The sequence below is a fragment of the Micropterus salmoides genome, unplaced genomic scaffold (genome assembly GCF_014851395.1).
Source record: "Micropterus salmoides isolate LMB-PRFRI ecotype aquatic unplaced genomic scaffold, ASM1485139v1 Ms_hic_scaffold_2, whole genome shotgun sequence".
NCBI lineage: Eukaryota > Metazoa > Chordata > Actinopteri > Centrarchiformes > Centrarchidae > Micropterus > Micropterus salmoides.
In genome coordinates this window covers 1,615,351-1,630,873 of record NW_024041150.1, presented here as the reverse complement: position 1 = coordinate 1,630,873, position 15,523 = coordinate 1,615,351, and the positions used below count along the sequence as shown (strand labels likewise).

The 15,523-nt window shown below is 40.7% G+C and overlaps 2 protein-coding genes across 2 annotated transcripts; both read right to left on the bottom strand.

The window, feature by feature from the left end:
• Nucleotides 1–1,744: 1,744 nt before the first annotated feature.
• On the bottom strand, nucleotides 1,745–8,033 carry LOC119912980 (carbonyl reductase [NADPH] 1-like). Its single transcript, XM_038732279.1, has 7 exons — nucleotides 7,941–8,033; nucleotides 6,424–6,538; nucleotides 5,830–5,999; nucleotides 5,356–5,463; nucleotides 4,777–4,985; nucleotides 4,318–4,371; nucleotides 1,745–3,892 (listed from the first exon to the last, which is right to left on the bottom strand). The coding sequence occupies exons 2-7, from the start codon at nucleotides 6,534–6,536 to the stop codon at nucleotides 3,719–3,721; spliced, it is 828 nt and encodes a 275-aa protein (XP_038588207.1). The 5' UTR covers nucleotides 6,537–6,538; nucleotides 7,941–8,033; the 3' UTR covers nucleotides 1,745–3,718.
• Nucleotides 8,034–9,612: 1,579 nt separating this feature from the next.
• LOC119913181 (carbonyl reductase [NADPH] 1-like) lies at nucleotides 9,613–14,889 on the bottom strand (the record flags this gene model as incomplete). Its single annotated transcript, XM_038732534.1, has 8 exons — nucleotides 9,613–10,598; nucleotides 10,891–10,944; nucleotides 11,181–11,389; nucleotides 12,212–12,319; nucleotides 12,539–12,708; nucleotides 13,421–13,534; nucleotides 14,502–14,555; nucleotides 14,885–14,889. Coding segments are annotated over 8 exons (888 nt in total), but the record flags the coding sequence as incomplete, so codon positions are not given.
• Between the last annotated feature and the right edge of the window lie 634 nt (nucleotides 14,890–15,523).

The following is a 15,523-nucleotide window of genomic DNA, read 5'->3' as shown; positions in this document are numbered from 1 at the left end:
GGCCAAGTCTGAACAGCCATCGTTGGCGTCTGTACCTGAGCCCAAAAGTGATCGTTTTTAAATTTCCTGGGAAAAGACAGCATTGTAAGTGGTGGCCTGCTGGGGGCCAGGAGCACTAACGAGCAGAGGTTACATTTACATTTACTCATTTGGCAGACGCTTTTATCCAAAGTGACTTACATTTGAGGAACAACATACAAGGATCAACAGAGCATCAACTACAGATCTACAACTGACAAAACATACTAGTAAGAGCAGCAATAAATACTAGTAAGAGCTCACAGTACATATCAAATCAATGGGGTAGATACCTAGGGAAGGAAGGAAGAGTTAACAAAAAGTGCAATCAATACAAGATCATTGTAGGGGATAGAAGAAGAAGAGCACAGGAAGTGCATGTTAGACGTTAGGAGTTAGAGGAAGTGTTCTCAGAAGAGATGAGTTTTCAAGAACTTCTTGAAGTTAGAGAGGGACGCCCCTGCTCTGATGGCGTGTGGTAGCTCGTTCCACCATCGTGGTGTCACAGATGAGAATAGCCGGGACTGGGATTGCTTTGTGTGAAGGGATGGAAGAGCCAGGCGGCGTTCGTTGGAGGAACGTAGCGGGCGAGAAGGAACGTAAGTTTGTATTATGTAGTTTAGGTAGATGGGTGCAGACCAAGTAGTCACTCTGTATGCAGCATTAGTGACTTGAATTTGATTCTGGAGGCCACGGGGAGCCATTGGAGGTCACTGAGTAATGGAGTGACATGAGTCCTTTTGGGCTGATCAAAAATCAGACGCGCTGCTGCCTAGGAGGGCATTGCAATAGTCGATGCGAGAAATAACCATGGCCTGTACCAGAAGCTGGGTGGCGTACTGAGTGAGGTAGGGCCTGATTTTCCTTATGTTGTATAGAGCAAAGCGGCATGAACGAGAGACAGCAGCAACATGGTCTGAAAAGGACAGCTGGTCATCAATCATGACACCCAAGTTTCTCACCACCTTGGCTGGAGTGATGGTTGAGGAGTCAATTTGTAGTTTGATATTATGGTGGATAGATTGCTTGGCTGGAATGACCAAGAGTTCAGTCTTAGAGAGGTTTAGTTGAAGGTGGCGAGTCTTCATCCATGCAGAACTGTCCGATAGACAGTCCGTGATCCGAGGCGAGACAGTGGGATCGCCTGGCGGGAAGGATAGGTAGAGTTGCGTGTCGTCTGCGTAGCAGTGGTAAGAGAAGCCGTGCGAGCGAATGATCGGCCCCAGTGACGTGATGTAAATTGAGAAGAGAAGTGGCCCAAGCACTGAGCCTTGGGGCACCCCTGTGGAGAGGCAGTGGGAGGAGGGTAATTGTCCTTGCCACAAAACATTGTAGGAACGCCCTGAGAGGTAGGATTCGAACCACAGGAGTGCTTTACTCGAGATGCCCATTGCTGAGAGAGCGGATAGCAGGATCCTGTGGTTGACTGTGTCAAAGGCAGCAGAGGTTAAATAGATGAACTTCCCTACTAGTCAGTCAGAACTGAAGAAGTCTCTTGGATGAGGGACGAAACATCGTCCATCTTCAACAAAGTTCAGTTGCTCTTAATTTTTAACCTTCTCTGATAACTTAATTTCTTTCGTTGACGTCTTGACTGCTGTATTGCTAAAGGTTTGATTACAAGCATATAAACCCCTCCCACAAAACATAATTCCGCCTGCTGACTGGGACATGACCAAAGACCGTGTCATCTTAAGAAAAACATGCAGTCAATTTGGAGAAAGCATTTTTGATTTTGAAGTGTATTTATTGTTTTTCAAAATGGAAGCTATGTAACATTTTCATGAAAATAGCATTGTGCTTTAAAAAAGCATTTAGTCACAGAAAAGTATTTTATTTTCACAACATTTAAGTTTCATCCAGTTAAGACAAGTTTTCCATTTTCATGTGCAAAATTTTTGATCACCAAAGTCAAAATGACACAGAGCGAACATTTTGTTTTATCAAAAACACCAACGGTTAGCAAGCACCTATACAGATTCATGGTTTAATGTTGCATATAACCCTGCAGGTGCAAACACACACACACCTTACAAGAGTAATTATGGAGTTATGTCCATCACCATTTAGTTTAACCACTAAACTCGTTGGGTTAATATTTTAAATATTGTAATAGTTTTTCCAGATTGTGTCATGTTTCTATTCGGATGGAAAATTTTGCCTGTGCCCTAACCTCAACCATCATAAGGACATGCCTAACCTGAACTCTTACCTTAACCCAAATTATATTTTCAGCTCACCTGCCAAGGTGGCTGGTAGATGAAAAAATACACCAGCCAAACGTATTTTTTACCGCCCAAAATAATAAATTGCCTTTTGTGTCACGTATACATTTGTTTCCATTCTTTTAATTGAGATAATATTATGTCGAATACAAACTTAAAGAAGAGGCCAGACTGAAATTTGAAGCAAAGTTATATTATTGCTATTAAATGTACTTGACTTTTAAGGAAAAAAATATAATTACTTACGAGATGCTTATTAATCATTCAACTTAAATCTCATCACTGACTCTTAAACATGCTTTATCATTCAGCTTAACTCTTCTCAGACTCCTCAGTTTGCCTCCTGGTTCAGAGTCCTGGTGCCACAGCATCACAGCTTTTGTGGGATCAACATTTTTTTATACAGCCTATGGATCATACTCTTGATCTCTGGGGAGGACAGCAGGACCATAAGATCTGACAGTGGATCAGATACTAGACTGGACCGCCAACTTTATTTTTTTATGTTTTGCTTCAGCCTCCTCTTCCTTTGCTTTGTTTCTTTGTTTTGTTGGTTTCTTGGCAATGATAAATGTTGCCACATTACGCAGGTGGCTAGCCAGCTAAAAGCTAAAAACACTCCCAACTACAACTTTTAATGAGCTCCCAAAACTAGCAGCTTTCACGCTGCCTTATTTCACCGGGGTACTGAGCCAATCTACACTGTATGAAAGGTACAGAGCCAGAAAGTTGGTGACAGAGACGAGATAGAGAGGCGGATCTCTGTGTGAAAAGCCACAGCCGACATGCCGGTGTTGTGTTACACATAACAGTCTTTTTCAAAGCCGGGCCGCTATGTGAAAGCACACATGGTTGTGGGATAACGCTGGAAACTTTTGTGTTCAGTTTGTATTACTAAATGCGACATATATGCGGATATTTTTTCTGCATTGTTCTCCGTATGAAAGCGGCTATAGTCTCACTCTCCCCCCTTTCCCTCCTGACTCCTGTCCCCTTACGCCCCACCCCCTTACAAATCTACACCAATCAAACACAAGTACCATGAAACGAACATAAACAACAACCAATGAAGCCCTTTAATCCGTGTGTTACATGATTTTAGATCCCTTGGTATATCAGGGACCAATTTAAGTACGACACACAACAAACAAGAACCTTTGGCAGAAGGTCTGCTGCCAATTACCGTGAAATAGAAATTATATGGTGATATCATGACGAATACATTTAACCGCCAATGTGGCGGGTGGCCTTCCAACATTTAAGCCCCCAAGTGGAAAATCCACCCACATTTGGCTGGTGTTAATTTCCATCCCTGACCTGAACCCTAAAACCAAGTCTTACCCCCTCTATAAGCAGTCTCTACCCGTGTGGACCTCAACTTCTGATTTTGAGATGCATTCAGGTTTAAGTCCCTTTTGATATATAAGAACATGAAATAAACACACAGACACAGTCACACACAGTCTTTAACCCTTTCACCACGGCTGAACTTCTTTCTCAGAGACAAACTTTCCGTGAGGCTCTGTGGCCCCGGGGGGCAGCAGTGCCAGGTAGACCGGAGTGACAGCGCCCTCGTCTGGTGACTTGGGGGCTTTTGGACCGGCCATATCGGTGCGCACCCAGCCTGGACAGCAGGCGTTCAGCAGGATCTGTAAAACAGATGACAAACAGATGTTGTAGGGGATTGTTTCTGATGGCTCTGTTACTAGCAGTCCACGACTGTTTGGGTCGTGTTAATGTTGTGGGAAGCAGAAGGTAGTTCAAAGTACCTAATGACAACCCAGAGTTTTCATGAATTATCCTCACAATGATTTAGTTTATACTGAATAGGAAACATCCTTAAAAGTTTTGTAGTTTGAGACAAGAACGTAAAAGTAGCACAAATAAAAGATGAGCAAGTGATAAGAGTGTCTGTACTGTTGTGAAGCAGATTTTACACAATAAATTGTTAAAAATATATGACAGTATATGAAGTCCAATTAACATTATTGCTACAACCTTTAATAAGATACTGCTGAACAAAGTGGTTAAAAAGAAACTAATAGATGGCTCTTGTTTAGATTTCAGTGATTACCCCGTCATTCGGTCTCTCCTTGGACAGACGTCGAGCCAGGATCATGGACAGGGTCTATAAACACACACAGAGACACACATGAATAACCAATGTCTCTATGAAAGGAAACGTGGCATTAGAGAAGCATCTCACCAAATTTTCTCAGCTTTTATTTCCCTTTACATTTTAAGACCTGCAAACTCGTTCTTGATCTCGACTGATGAGATGACTGATCGTCTGATGAGTCACAGTATTTCATTTTATATCACAGGCATGGTATATATCATTAAACATTAACAGTTTAGAATAATCATACCATACTATTTATGATTTTTTATTCTCTTTTATTTGGAACTTCCATACAAACAGGAACAATTCCTCCTGCTCTTTATTTACAATTTCACTCAGGATAGCAGGTGCCAAATCTCTGGGCACATTTCTACCGTCACATAATAAATACAACATGTTGCCCAACCATACCGTCAGTCCAGTCTTGGATATTCCATACGCCGTTTCAGGCCAGCCGCCCTGCTTGTGCTCGCCCTTCTTGGCCTCCTCAACGAAACACTGCATCAGTCCCACCAGCTCCTCCTCTGTGATGTTCTCGCTGCGGAATCGCTCCTGGAGGGCCGCGCTGCACTGCTTCAGAGCGCCGGAGCCAGCGATGCTGGAAATGTTCACAACACGGCCTGAAATACACACACATTTGTTTGATATAATTTTCTAATGAGTGCGTTTATAATGTGTCACCTTTGACAAGATCAGGAGCTACTGAAACATGAGAGAGCAGGTACAGGTTTGGAGACTATCACCAACAGCCTTTTTTCATCAAAAGTCACTTTTGAACGATGGCCGACTCAAATGAACCTTTTCATCCTTTTAAAACTTTTTCTGAATCAAGACCAAACAAACTCTTAAAATTGGAAAGCTGAGTAGAACAACCACTCTGCTTCTCACTATTCTGCCAAATTGTTTTTAAAAACTGTAAAGTAGGCTGTGTGCGCTGAGCTGTGAGTTTAAGAGGCAGACAGTACACTTGGTCCAGATCTGTGTCCTTACCTCCAGCTTTGATGATCGGCAGGAAGTGAGTCAACATGTCTCTGGTGGCGAAGAAGTTTGTCTTGAGGGTCACCTCTGCCTGGACCGCAAATGGAGCTGTGTCTGCCACTGAAGAGAGCAAGAAAGAGAGAGAGTTTACAAGATGTTGTTACGTAACAGGCTCCTTCAGTTCACAGCTGCAGCTTCAAACGTCAGAAATACTGTCTAATTAGGAAACTAATGAAAGTTATAAAGCAGAGCTAAATAAAAAGTAATTATGTGTCAACATATACTACTGTATGATTTGAATACCAATACTGGTATACGAATCATGTTTTGAATTGATAATATATTTATATATTATTGTAATCTGAACTGGCGACTTATCTAGGGTATACTCCGCCTCTCAATGTCAGCTGAGATTGGCTCCAGCCCCCCCTGCAACCGTGTACAAATAAGCGGTTGAAGATGATGAATGGATCATTGTAATCCTACCTTTGAACGCTATCGCAGCATTATTGACGAGCACGTCCACTCCTCCGTACTTGTCTTTAAAGTACGCAGCGGCGGTGGTGATGCTGTTCAGGTCGTTGATGTCCAGCTGGTGAAACAAGGCCGTCAGTCCCTCTGAGGCCAGAGACGCCACTGCTTCCTGACCACGACCGCTGCAAAACATTTGGATTTATTTTCATCTTGTCTTAATTCTTTGTTTTTTTATGTGCACATAACAAATGAACAGAGTTGTTATTTTCTATCATATGATCTCCTAATTGTAGGTGCATCTGTCATTTCTTTGTCTGTACAGGGCATCTAAAAAGCTTTTTTGTTGTTTTTATCTTGATGATTACACTTACAGCTCATGGAAAGCAAAACTTCAGTATCGCAAAATGTATTAGAATTTTAGAATAAAGACTTTAATTTTATCTGGGAAGAGCTCTAATCAGCTAATTAACTCAAAACACCTGTAAAGCTTCCCTGAGCCTTTAATCTCTCAGTCTGGCTCTGATGCTCACAGTGGACTTTTCCAGGATATTTTTAATGCACCTGTATATGTAGCCTGGTCCAGGTGTTAACAGATGAGCTACCTACACGTCTCTGGCGGCGAGGTAAACGTCTCCTTGGAACTGCTTGCAAAGCGCTCGGACGATGGCCAGGCCGATGCCCTTGTTACTGCCCGTTACCAAAGCCACCCTGGCAGACATATCTTGAGTAGAGAGAGACACCAGTGAATGAACATTAACAGCAGAAAAATAAGGTCTAAACAGGCATAGCTACACATTAGGAGGAGACTGAAAATGAATTTGCAGAGTCACGGTGACAAGTCCAGAGACAGACCGGTTTCCTTTATATTGGCTATAATCTGACTTGTATCAAGAAGCCATTCATTGGCGATCAAGCATCAATCGTAAAATGTCACACCATCTGCATGGGGGTAACTATTTAGCCCTGATGAAATTATACATTTTCATTATACATTTTAGTTGTGTTTGAAGAGGGGGAAAAGGTGTGAGTAGGTCCTCATTCACAGTCAGCTGCTGTGTCACAAATAAACCTGTTTTCTGATATTACACCACTGTGGTTAAGGTTTGATTGGGGCTAATGTTAATGTATTCATTATGTTATCTGATAATACTAAATACCTTGTCACAAGTAGTCAGTTTTATTTTGGGGTGGGGGGTGGGGGGGGTGTTATTTCTTAAATATCCTTGTGCAATAAAAAAGGTTTACATTGTCTCACACACCAGATGCGAGTCTTATCCCACCCACTGCGCCATCACCACCCCATTCGTGATCGTTCATGCAGAACGAGTTCAACATTTCTAAAGTTTGCTGTAGCCAGTCAACTTTGTTTTTAATGTCTAGGCTGTGATTGGTCGGTTCACGGAAAGTTACACTGACGAGCGAAGTTGAAACATGTTTGAGTAAAAGACGCCTGATCTTCCCCCAGGTGAACAGGTGAGCGTCACGTAGTGCCTCCTGGGTAATGCAGTTTATTTAGGGCCGGAGATCCTGAAATGCAGCTATGGAGAGGGTAGAAAAGAGTTGTGCAGAGTTGGCTACTGCATGCAGCTCCCGGGAGGTAGTTACCGTTTATATGCTGAGAAAAGAGGTGGAAGCAAATGTCGGCAGGTAGCCTAAAACATCTGTCCTGCAGGATAATGAATCCACCACTTAAGGTTGATCAAATGCGGTTATTTCCACAGATTTATGCTCAATCTCAAGGAATGCTACTTCTACTTGGTATAATAAAATATTGATGATATGATGATCACAACGTTTATAAAATATAAACTTTGAACCTTTTATCACCGTTGATGAACACACAAATATATCGTTTTTAAAGAGCTACTTGGAGGATGCATGCAGAAGTCGGCACAACACCTGCAACTGTGCGCAATAAGAAAGTTACGGTGCGCGAAAGAGTAAAATGTAGATTTTAGCTTTGAGACCGGACCTCTATCCCGATTTCAGATCAGAGTTTTTAAGTAACGTCAGGCTAAATGGACAAACCCATTTTCAGATAAATAAATCAGATACTAAAAAGCACATTTATATGTCAGCAATCATATGTTATCTAACTCGATGATGAAATTGAGGCTTCTTACTTCAAGCTGGTCTCGTAGTTCTGCGTGAAACGTCCGGAGGAGGTGAAGCTGCTGCGGAAATAAAATCTGGAGGAAAAGGGAGGAATGCTGGAGGTGTGCGGCGCAGTGTCGGTGCGCATACCCGGAAAAACAAGTTAGCAACAGAGGTTTGATGCCGCGTTCCTGACGGTCGGAACTGGGAAATTTCCAAGTTGAAATATCCGACTTCCAACCTCAAAGCATTTTAGGTGCTTTACTTTGACTATAAAGTTATTGTTTACTATTTACAATGTGTGCTGTGATTGTTATGTGATATCATTCGGCTGCTGGGAATACTTTGGAAATCCGACTTCAGGTGGCGTTCCAGGATAGTTTTTCTACTTGGAGGTTGGAAATTTCCCAGTTCCGAGTTGCCCTGAACGCAGCATGAGAGCACGTCTTATATATCACTACATCATTTCCATCAGGTTAAGCAAGGAACAGAGGGGACATCAAATGACAGAATAAAAAGTAAATAAATAGAATCAAATAAAGGTAGGACTACCTCAGATTAACTTAAATCTGCTTAATAATTAAACCAAGTTAAGAGCTTTATTGTTTTTGACAAGTTTCAGTGACTTATTCAAACATTTTATCTCATTCTTTCAGTAGTTCAAGCAGGGTTTAGTCTTAAAGAACCTGACATTTATGTATAAAGGATTTCCCCAATAGCATCACTTCCCGACCTCCAACTACAAAAACTATCCTGGAACGCCACTTGAAGTCGGATTTCCTACTTGTGAACTTGGAGAAAAACTATGCACCCCATCTTCACAAGAAGCAGTTGAATGAACTCACACGACAACTCACATTGTTAATAGTAAACAATAACTAAAGGCACCATAAAGTATATTTGCATTTATTTAATTAAAATTATAAAAACTATCATATAGTAAAACATGTTCTGTATGTAAATTGATGTAGAAATATGTTGCTAGGGAGCTGGTTACACTAAGGAATTTCTAAGCATCTTCTTTGCACACAAGTTATTCAGTAAAATGTTAAAAATGCAACGGCGTATAATATATAGGTGTTTAACTCTGTCTGTATGTACCCATAGTATCGTTTAGTAAAACACACAGTGGCGTTGTCTTTGGTGATAGATGCGTGTTGGGTATGTTGTGGTGTTTGATGTAGGAGAGACACCTTAACAGTGGTTTTGGTATAAATCACTAACATTAATACAAAGCGCATGTAGGCTGTACGTTAGTTTGGCTTAGCAAAAGTACACTTAAAGCATACAATTAAATTAAAAGTCCGTATTTTGAGCAATTTTATTAGGCACACAGCTAGGTAGAACAATTGTAGTCTAATGCAACATCCATGAAATAAATATGACCCTCATGAAGATATAATGTTCAGTTTTTGTAGAAAGAGTTTATTTACTCTACCCACATTGATATAAATGGGTTGGACTTACTATTAGAAACAAATCACATTAATTTCCTGCACCACATGATACAGGCTCCAAAACAAAATTTAATCAATACCTCTCTAAAATGTGTCCAAACCTGATCATGATAACCTTCAGATACAAAGTAAGGGTTTATTGCAGGGTATTAACTGCATTAGTTTAAGATAGGTGTACCTAATAAACTAGCAGTGTAGATCGTTCTGAAGTAATTTGTAAGAAAATTAATTGGGGAGTATGATGTTTCTTGTACAAGAGAGGATCTTTATTGTTATTATGTTCATGGAGATCAGCATATAAGCAAATAAAGCAAGACTGCAAAAGGTTAACAAAATTGTTCCAAACAAAAGAGGTGTTGAAACCATCATTTAGATCATAATGCAGGAAGCTTGACTAAAAAATGTACTAAATGCTCTGTGGCATGTTCGGGGTGTTTGTATGTATGTACTATCAGACTTTGATGGGTGACTGTTACAAAATGTTTTAGGTTGACAGATTTTGCAATGGAACTATCGTCATGAGCTCACTGGCCTATTTCTAAAATCACAGGCTGAATTATAAAAACAATGGAGGTCTTTAAATGTACAGATAAGATCCTGTAAATAAATCATACTACTGTGTTCAACACAGAAATGTTTTCATGAAATTTGATCACACATCTGGTAAGTTAGGACACATGTTTGTACAGTACATATTATGCTGAGACATTTTTGGACACATTTATAAACAGTCAAATTTGCTGGTTTCTAAACACATCCTTTTAGGACTTTTTGGTAGTTATCTATTCAAATTATGAGCAAAAGCAATGTAACATCTTCCTGAAAAAAAAGCATTGTACTGTAAAACAGCATTTTTATTGCCAGAAAACCATTTATTTTCACAACATTTGAGTTTCATCCAGTTAAGGCAAGTTTTCCATTTTCCATGTAATAAATATAGAAATGTTTCGACCACCAAAGGCAAAATGAATCCGAAGGTTTTGGCAATGTAGTGCTCAAGTGGAAACACTAGCAGTCTTTCAGTTACTCTCACACCCTCAGGTGTCTTTAACACCTTCACCACGGCTGAACTTCTTTATCAGAGACAAACTTTCCGTGAGGCTCTGTGGCCCCGGGGGGCAGCAGTGCCAGGTAGACCGGAGTGACAGCGCCCTCGTCTGGTGACTTGGGGGCTTTCGGACCGGCCATATCGGTGCGCACCCAGCCTGGACAGCAGGCGTTCAGCAGGATCTGTAAAACAGATGACAAACAGATGTTGTAGGTGATTAAATTTGTCATTTGTTTCTGATGACTCTGTCCAACCTCCCAGTGCTTATGATATGAGTTTATTTTAAGCAAGGCAAAGGCAAATGTCAAATTTGCACAGCACCCTTCAACAACATGGCAACGTGCTTTACATAAAACATAAAAACATTACTTATATATATATATATATATATATATATATATCTCACAAAAAAGCACTTAAATCGAATTAAAGCGAATAGATGGTTCTTGTTTGTTGTTATATTTCAGTGATTACCCCGTCATGCGGTCTCTCCTTGGACAGACGGCGAGCCAGGATCATGGACAGGGTCTGAAGACACAAACACAGAGACACATTACATTACACATTACAATTTCACCTGCAAAGGTTGGCCAACCAGCATTGAAGGATATCACCGCCACCAACTGCCGCTCTCCCGTCTGGATTCACAAGATACATAGCCCGCCGCAAATATGTAGCAGAGACACTAAAGGATAGCTCAAATCTCTGCCCGTGGACGCATTTCTACTGTTGCTCGGAATATACGTCATTTCGCTCAACCTTACCGTCAGTCCAGTTTTGGATATTCCATAAGCCGTTTCAGGCCAGCCGCCCTGCTTGTGCTCGCCCTTCTTGGCCTCATCAACGAAACGCTGCATCAGTCCCACCAGCTCCTCCTCTGTGATGTCCTCGCTGCGGAATCGCTCCTGGAGGGCTGCGCTGCACTGGTTCAGAGCGCGGGAGCTGACGAAGCTGGAGACGTTCACCACACGGCCTGAAATACACACACAAACCCACATGTCCATTTGATGTAATTTTCTAATGAGTTATAATGTTAATAATGTGTCAACTTTGGCAAGATCAGGAGCTTCTGATACATCAGAGACAGCGGGTACAGGTTTTGGAGAAAGATGTGATCACATATTTTACCAACAGCTATTTTAGATTCTCCAAAGTAACTTTTGAACCATGGCTAATTCAAATTAACCAAATTTAACTCGCCCACATCACTATTCATTTTTTTAAAAACTTCTGAATCAAGACCCAACAAACTCTTGAAATTGGAAAGCTGAGTAGAACCACCACTTTTAAGACAGTGCAGAAGCTGTATACTGAGTATCAATAAAACTTCAATAAATCTAAATTGAACATTACGAAGCGGTAGATCCGTGCTACTGTACCTTAACTGGCTGCTCCTGCCTTGCATCAACGCTAATATAGAAATTTGCTTTGTACCGTTACATCCTTTTATTGCAGGCTAAATAAACACTGACATAATACCGGTGGTACAGTAATGTGGAAAGCCATAACGTTACATACTATATTGAGCCAGATAACGTTGACTGCTTGGCGTTGATGCTCTCCGAGCCTCAAGCCTTTCTGAACATCCCAACCCAGTGCCTTCACATTTAAAGCAGAATAGGGGCTGTTCCAATCAACAGAAAAAACAGGCATGTGCCTAATTTCTAAGCGAGGTTACAGCCCATTGCCAATAAGTCAAGTCATTTTTATTTATTAATAAGTGATTTCATTGAAAAACTACATAAAGCCCCTTTATGGAGCAGACAGTAGACTTGGTCCAGATCTGTGTCCTTACCTCCAGCTTTGATGATCGGCAGGAAGTGAGTCAACATGTCTCTGGTGGCGAAGAAGTTTGTCTTGAGGGTCACCTCTGCCTGGACCGCAAATGGAGCTGTGTCTGCCACTGAAGAGAGCAAGAAAAGCTCCAAACCATATACTACTGAATAATTTGAATACCATTTTTTGGTAGTTATATTAACATTGAAATGATCAGATATATCAATGTATTATTATATATTTTGCATGTACCCCGCATCTCGCCCAATGTCACCTAGGATTTACTCCAGCCCCCGTGCGAACAGATAACTGGTTGAAGATGATGAATGGATCATTGTAATCCTACCTTTGAACGCTATCGCAGCATTATTGACGAGCACGTCCACTCCTCCGTACTTGTCTTTAAAGTACGCAGCGGCGGTGGTGATGCTGTTCAGGTCGTTGATGTCCAGCTGGTGAAACAAGGCCGTCAGTCCCTCTGATGCCAGAGACGCCACTGCTTCCTGACCACGACCGCTGCAAAACATTTGGATTTATTTTCATCTCGTCTTAATTCTGATAAGAAAAAGATCTGTTGGCGAGACCTTGAACAAATGGGCTTACAGAGCTTAGTCTACTAAAATCTTCAATTCCTGCTTTTTTATTTTAGCTCTCAGACTGCGTAGAGGCCTAAAGCGTTTTAAAAGGATTTTCAAAGGCCTTAAAACATGTTTTCGCTATCAGCTTCTTACTCTGACTGATGGGAATCTACATGAACACAAAATCTGCCAAACATTTGTGGTTAATCCTCAGGAGATTCTCTCTTTTTTATTGTGTGTTTTCATGTGTACATAACCGATTGCTAGGGGTGTGATCATATGATTATCTTTGTCTGTACATGTGCATCATCAAAAAAGTTCATTTTCTTCGATAATTTAATTAAAAAAGTGAAACTTTCATATATTCTAGATTCAATACACATGAAGTGAAATATTTCAAGCCTTTTTTTGTTGTTGTAGTCTTGATGATTACACTTACAGCTCATTGAAAACAATACTTCAGTATGGAAAAGTGTTTTTTTTATAATACATAAATGTCAAACTTTAATCAGCTAATTAACTCTGCAAAGGTTTCCTGAGCCTTTCATTATCAGTCTGGTTCTCACAGTGGACTTTTCCACGATATTATATTATTTTTAATGCACCTGTATATGTAGCCTGGTCCAGGTGTTACCTACTGAGCTACTTACACGTCTCTAGCGGCGAGGTAAACGTCTCCTTGGAACTGCTTGCAGAGCGCTCGGACGATGGCCAGACCGATGCCCTTGTTACTGCCCGTTACCACAGCCACCTGGGAGACATGTCTGTGTACAGAGAGACACCAGTGAATGAACTCGCATATTAAATGCTCATTAACAGCAGTAAAACAAACAGCCATAGCCACACATTAAGCATAAAACATACACAAGTGTCAAACAAATAGGAGGAGATTTGCTGAGTCATGGTGATAAATCCAGAGACAGAACTGTTGTATTTATATTATTTAAATTGGCTATTTAATCTAACTGGAATCAAGAAGTTCACTGGTGATTAAGCATCAATCATAAAATGACACTTTTTACTGTGATGTAAGGCAAGACAAGTTTATTTGTGTAGCTCATTTTAAACAACAAGGCATTTCAAAGTGTTTTACATGAAACATAAAAGCATTATAGGGAAATATAAAGAGGTTTTTAACAGGTTAAATAGAAAATAAAACAGTTAGTGTAAGTTATTAATCTACAGCCTTACATTTGATTTAATTATGTGGTAAAAAGAAAGTCTTTAGTCTTGATTGAGAAGACGTGAAATGTGGGAACTTAATCTGCCACTTTGTCTTATGACCATGTAAAAAAAGCTTTAAATTGTCAAATGATACAACAATTAAATCAAAAAGTCAAATAAGAGAAAAATAATAAAAGTGCATTCATCTGCACGGGGGTAACTATTATGAGCTTTAGCCCTGATGCAAACATTACAACAGGATTGTGGATTATGACTTTGCAAGAGCGTGCAACTAACATTTTAATCTCGAGACATGAAGGCTTCAGGCAAACATTAGGTAATATCAATACTCAAATTGCATGTTTCGCTATACACTCTAGCTTTAAAAGAGGGCTTTTCGCTTAAATTCAGATAATTGTTTTTGCGTTACATAACGCTGACTTGCTAATATGGAAATTTTCAATAATGAACCATTTCCAAACAAACAAATGTGGACACTAAAATGAACTTTGTCATGTGAGCAAGCTGCTAACTTTGTAACCAAAAGGCGAAATTGAGGGTTCTTACTTTAAGCTGGTCTCGTAGAGCTGCGTGAAACGTGCAGAGAGGGTGAAGCAGCTGCTGCAGAGAGGAAATGGGAGGAGAGAGAAGAGGGTCGGTCTAACGGTGGAGGAGGGGAAATGGAGTCAGAGGAGAGTGTGGAGAACGAGGAAGACACAAGAGGAGTTGTGAAAAGGAAGAAGGATTCAAGTGATGGCAGCCAGGCAGGAAAAACAGATGAGAGGTTTCAAGTAGGAATGATAGCAGTGACAAAGGAAAGGATGAGATCTTCAAAGATTCGCACGAGGTTGGAAAGTTTGTTGGAGATAAACTCGGCCCGGTCCATCAAAAGAACAAGGAGTGGGGATGGGTGTCATTTACTGTGTGAAAGGGGGTAATAAGCGGCGTACCGAGGTCAGTGGAAGACGAGGACTTATGGGACACTGAAAATGTCTGATGCGAGAAGACTCACAAGATTCCGTCAAGGAGAAAGTGAGGAAAGTAATTCAGCGTGCCTCGCATTTATTGCTATGGTGATTAACTGTGGGAATTAAGAGCAGGTCAGAAAGGATCAAGATGGTGCAGAAGCAGCAAGGAGATCTGGATGCCAACCGCCATAAAACCCCCAAAGAAGAAGAAGAAGAAGAAGAAAATGGGAGGGAGTGAAGTTTGCCGCGCATTGTCAGTGCGCATACCCGGAAAAACAAGTTAACCACGTGGGTTTGTGGAAACAACCCAAGGAGCAACGACGGAGCTGGATCAAGATTTAATGCAGATGACAATAATATCCAGGTATTGTATTTGATGTTTATGTATATTTGTATGTACCTATAGTTTAATTTCGTTGACAAATAGGCTACACCTTGGTGTTTTCTTTGGTGTGCGATGCATGCTGGGTATGTTGTGGTGTTTGATATAGGAGAGACACATTACAGTGGTTAAATATTTGGTATAAATACCTATATTGCTCATTATACAAAGGTAACTTTAGGTCCAGGTATATGTTTGTGTTGTTATTTTTTACTGTATGGTTGGTTTGGAGTTTTGGC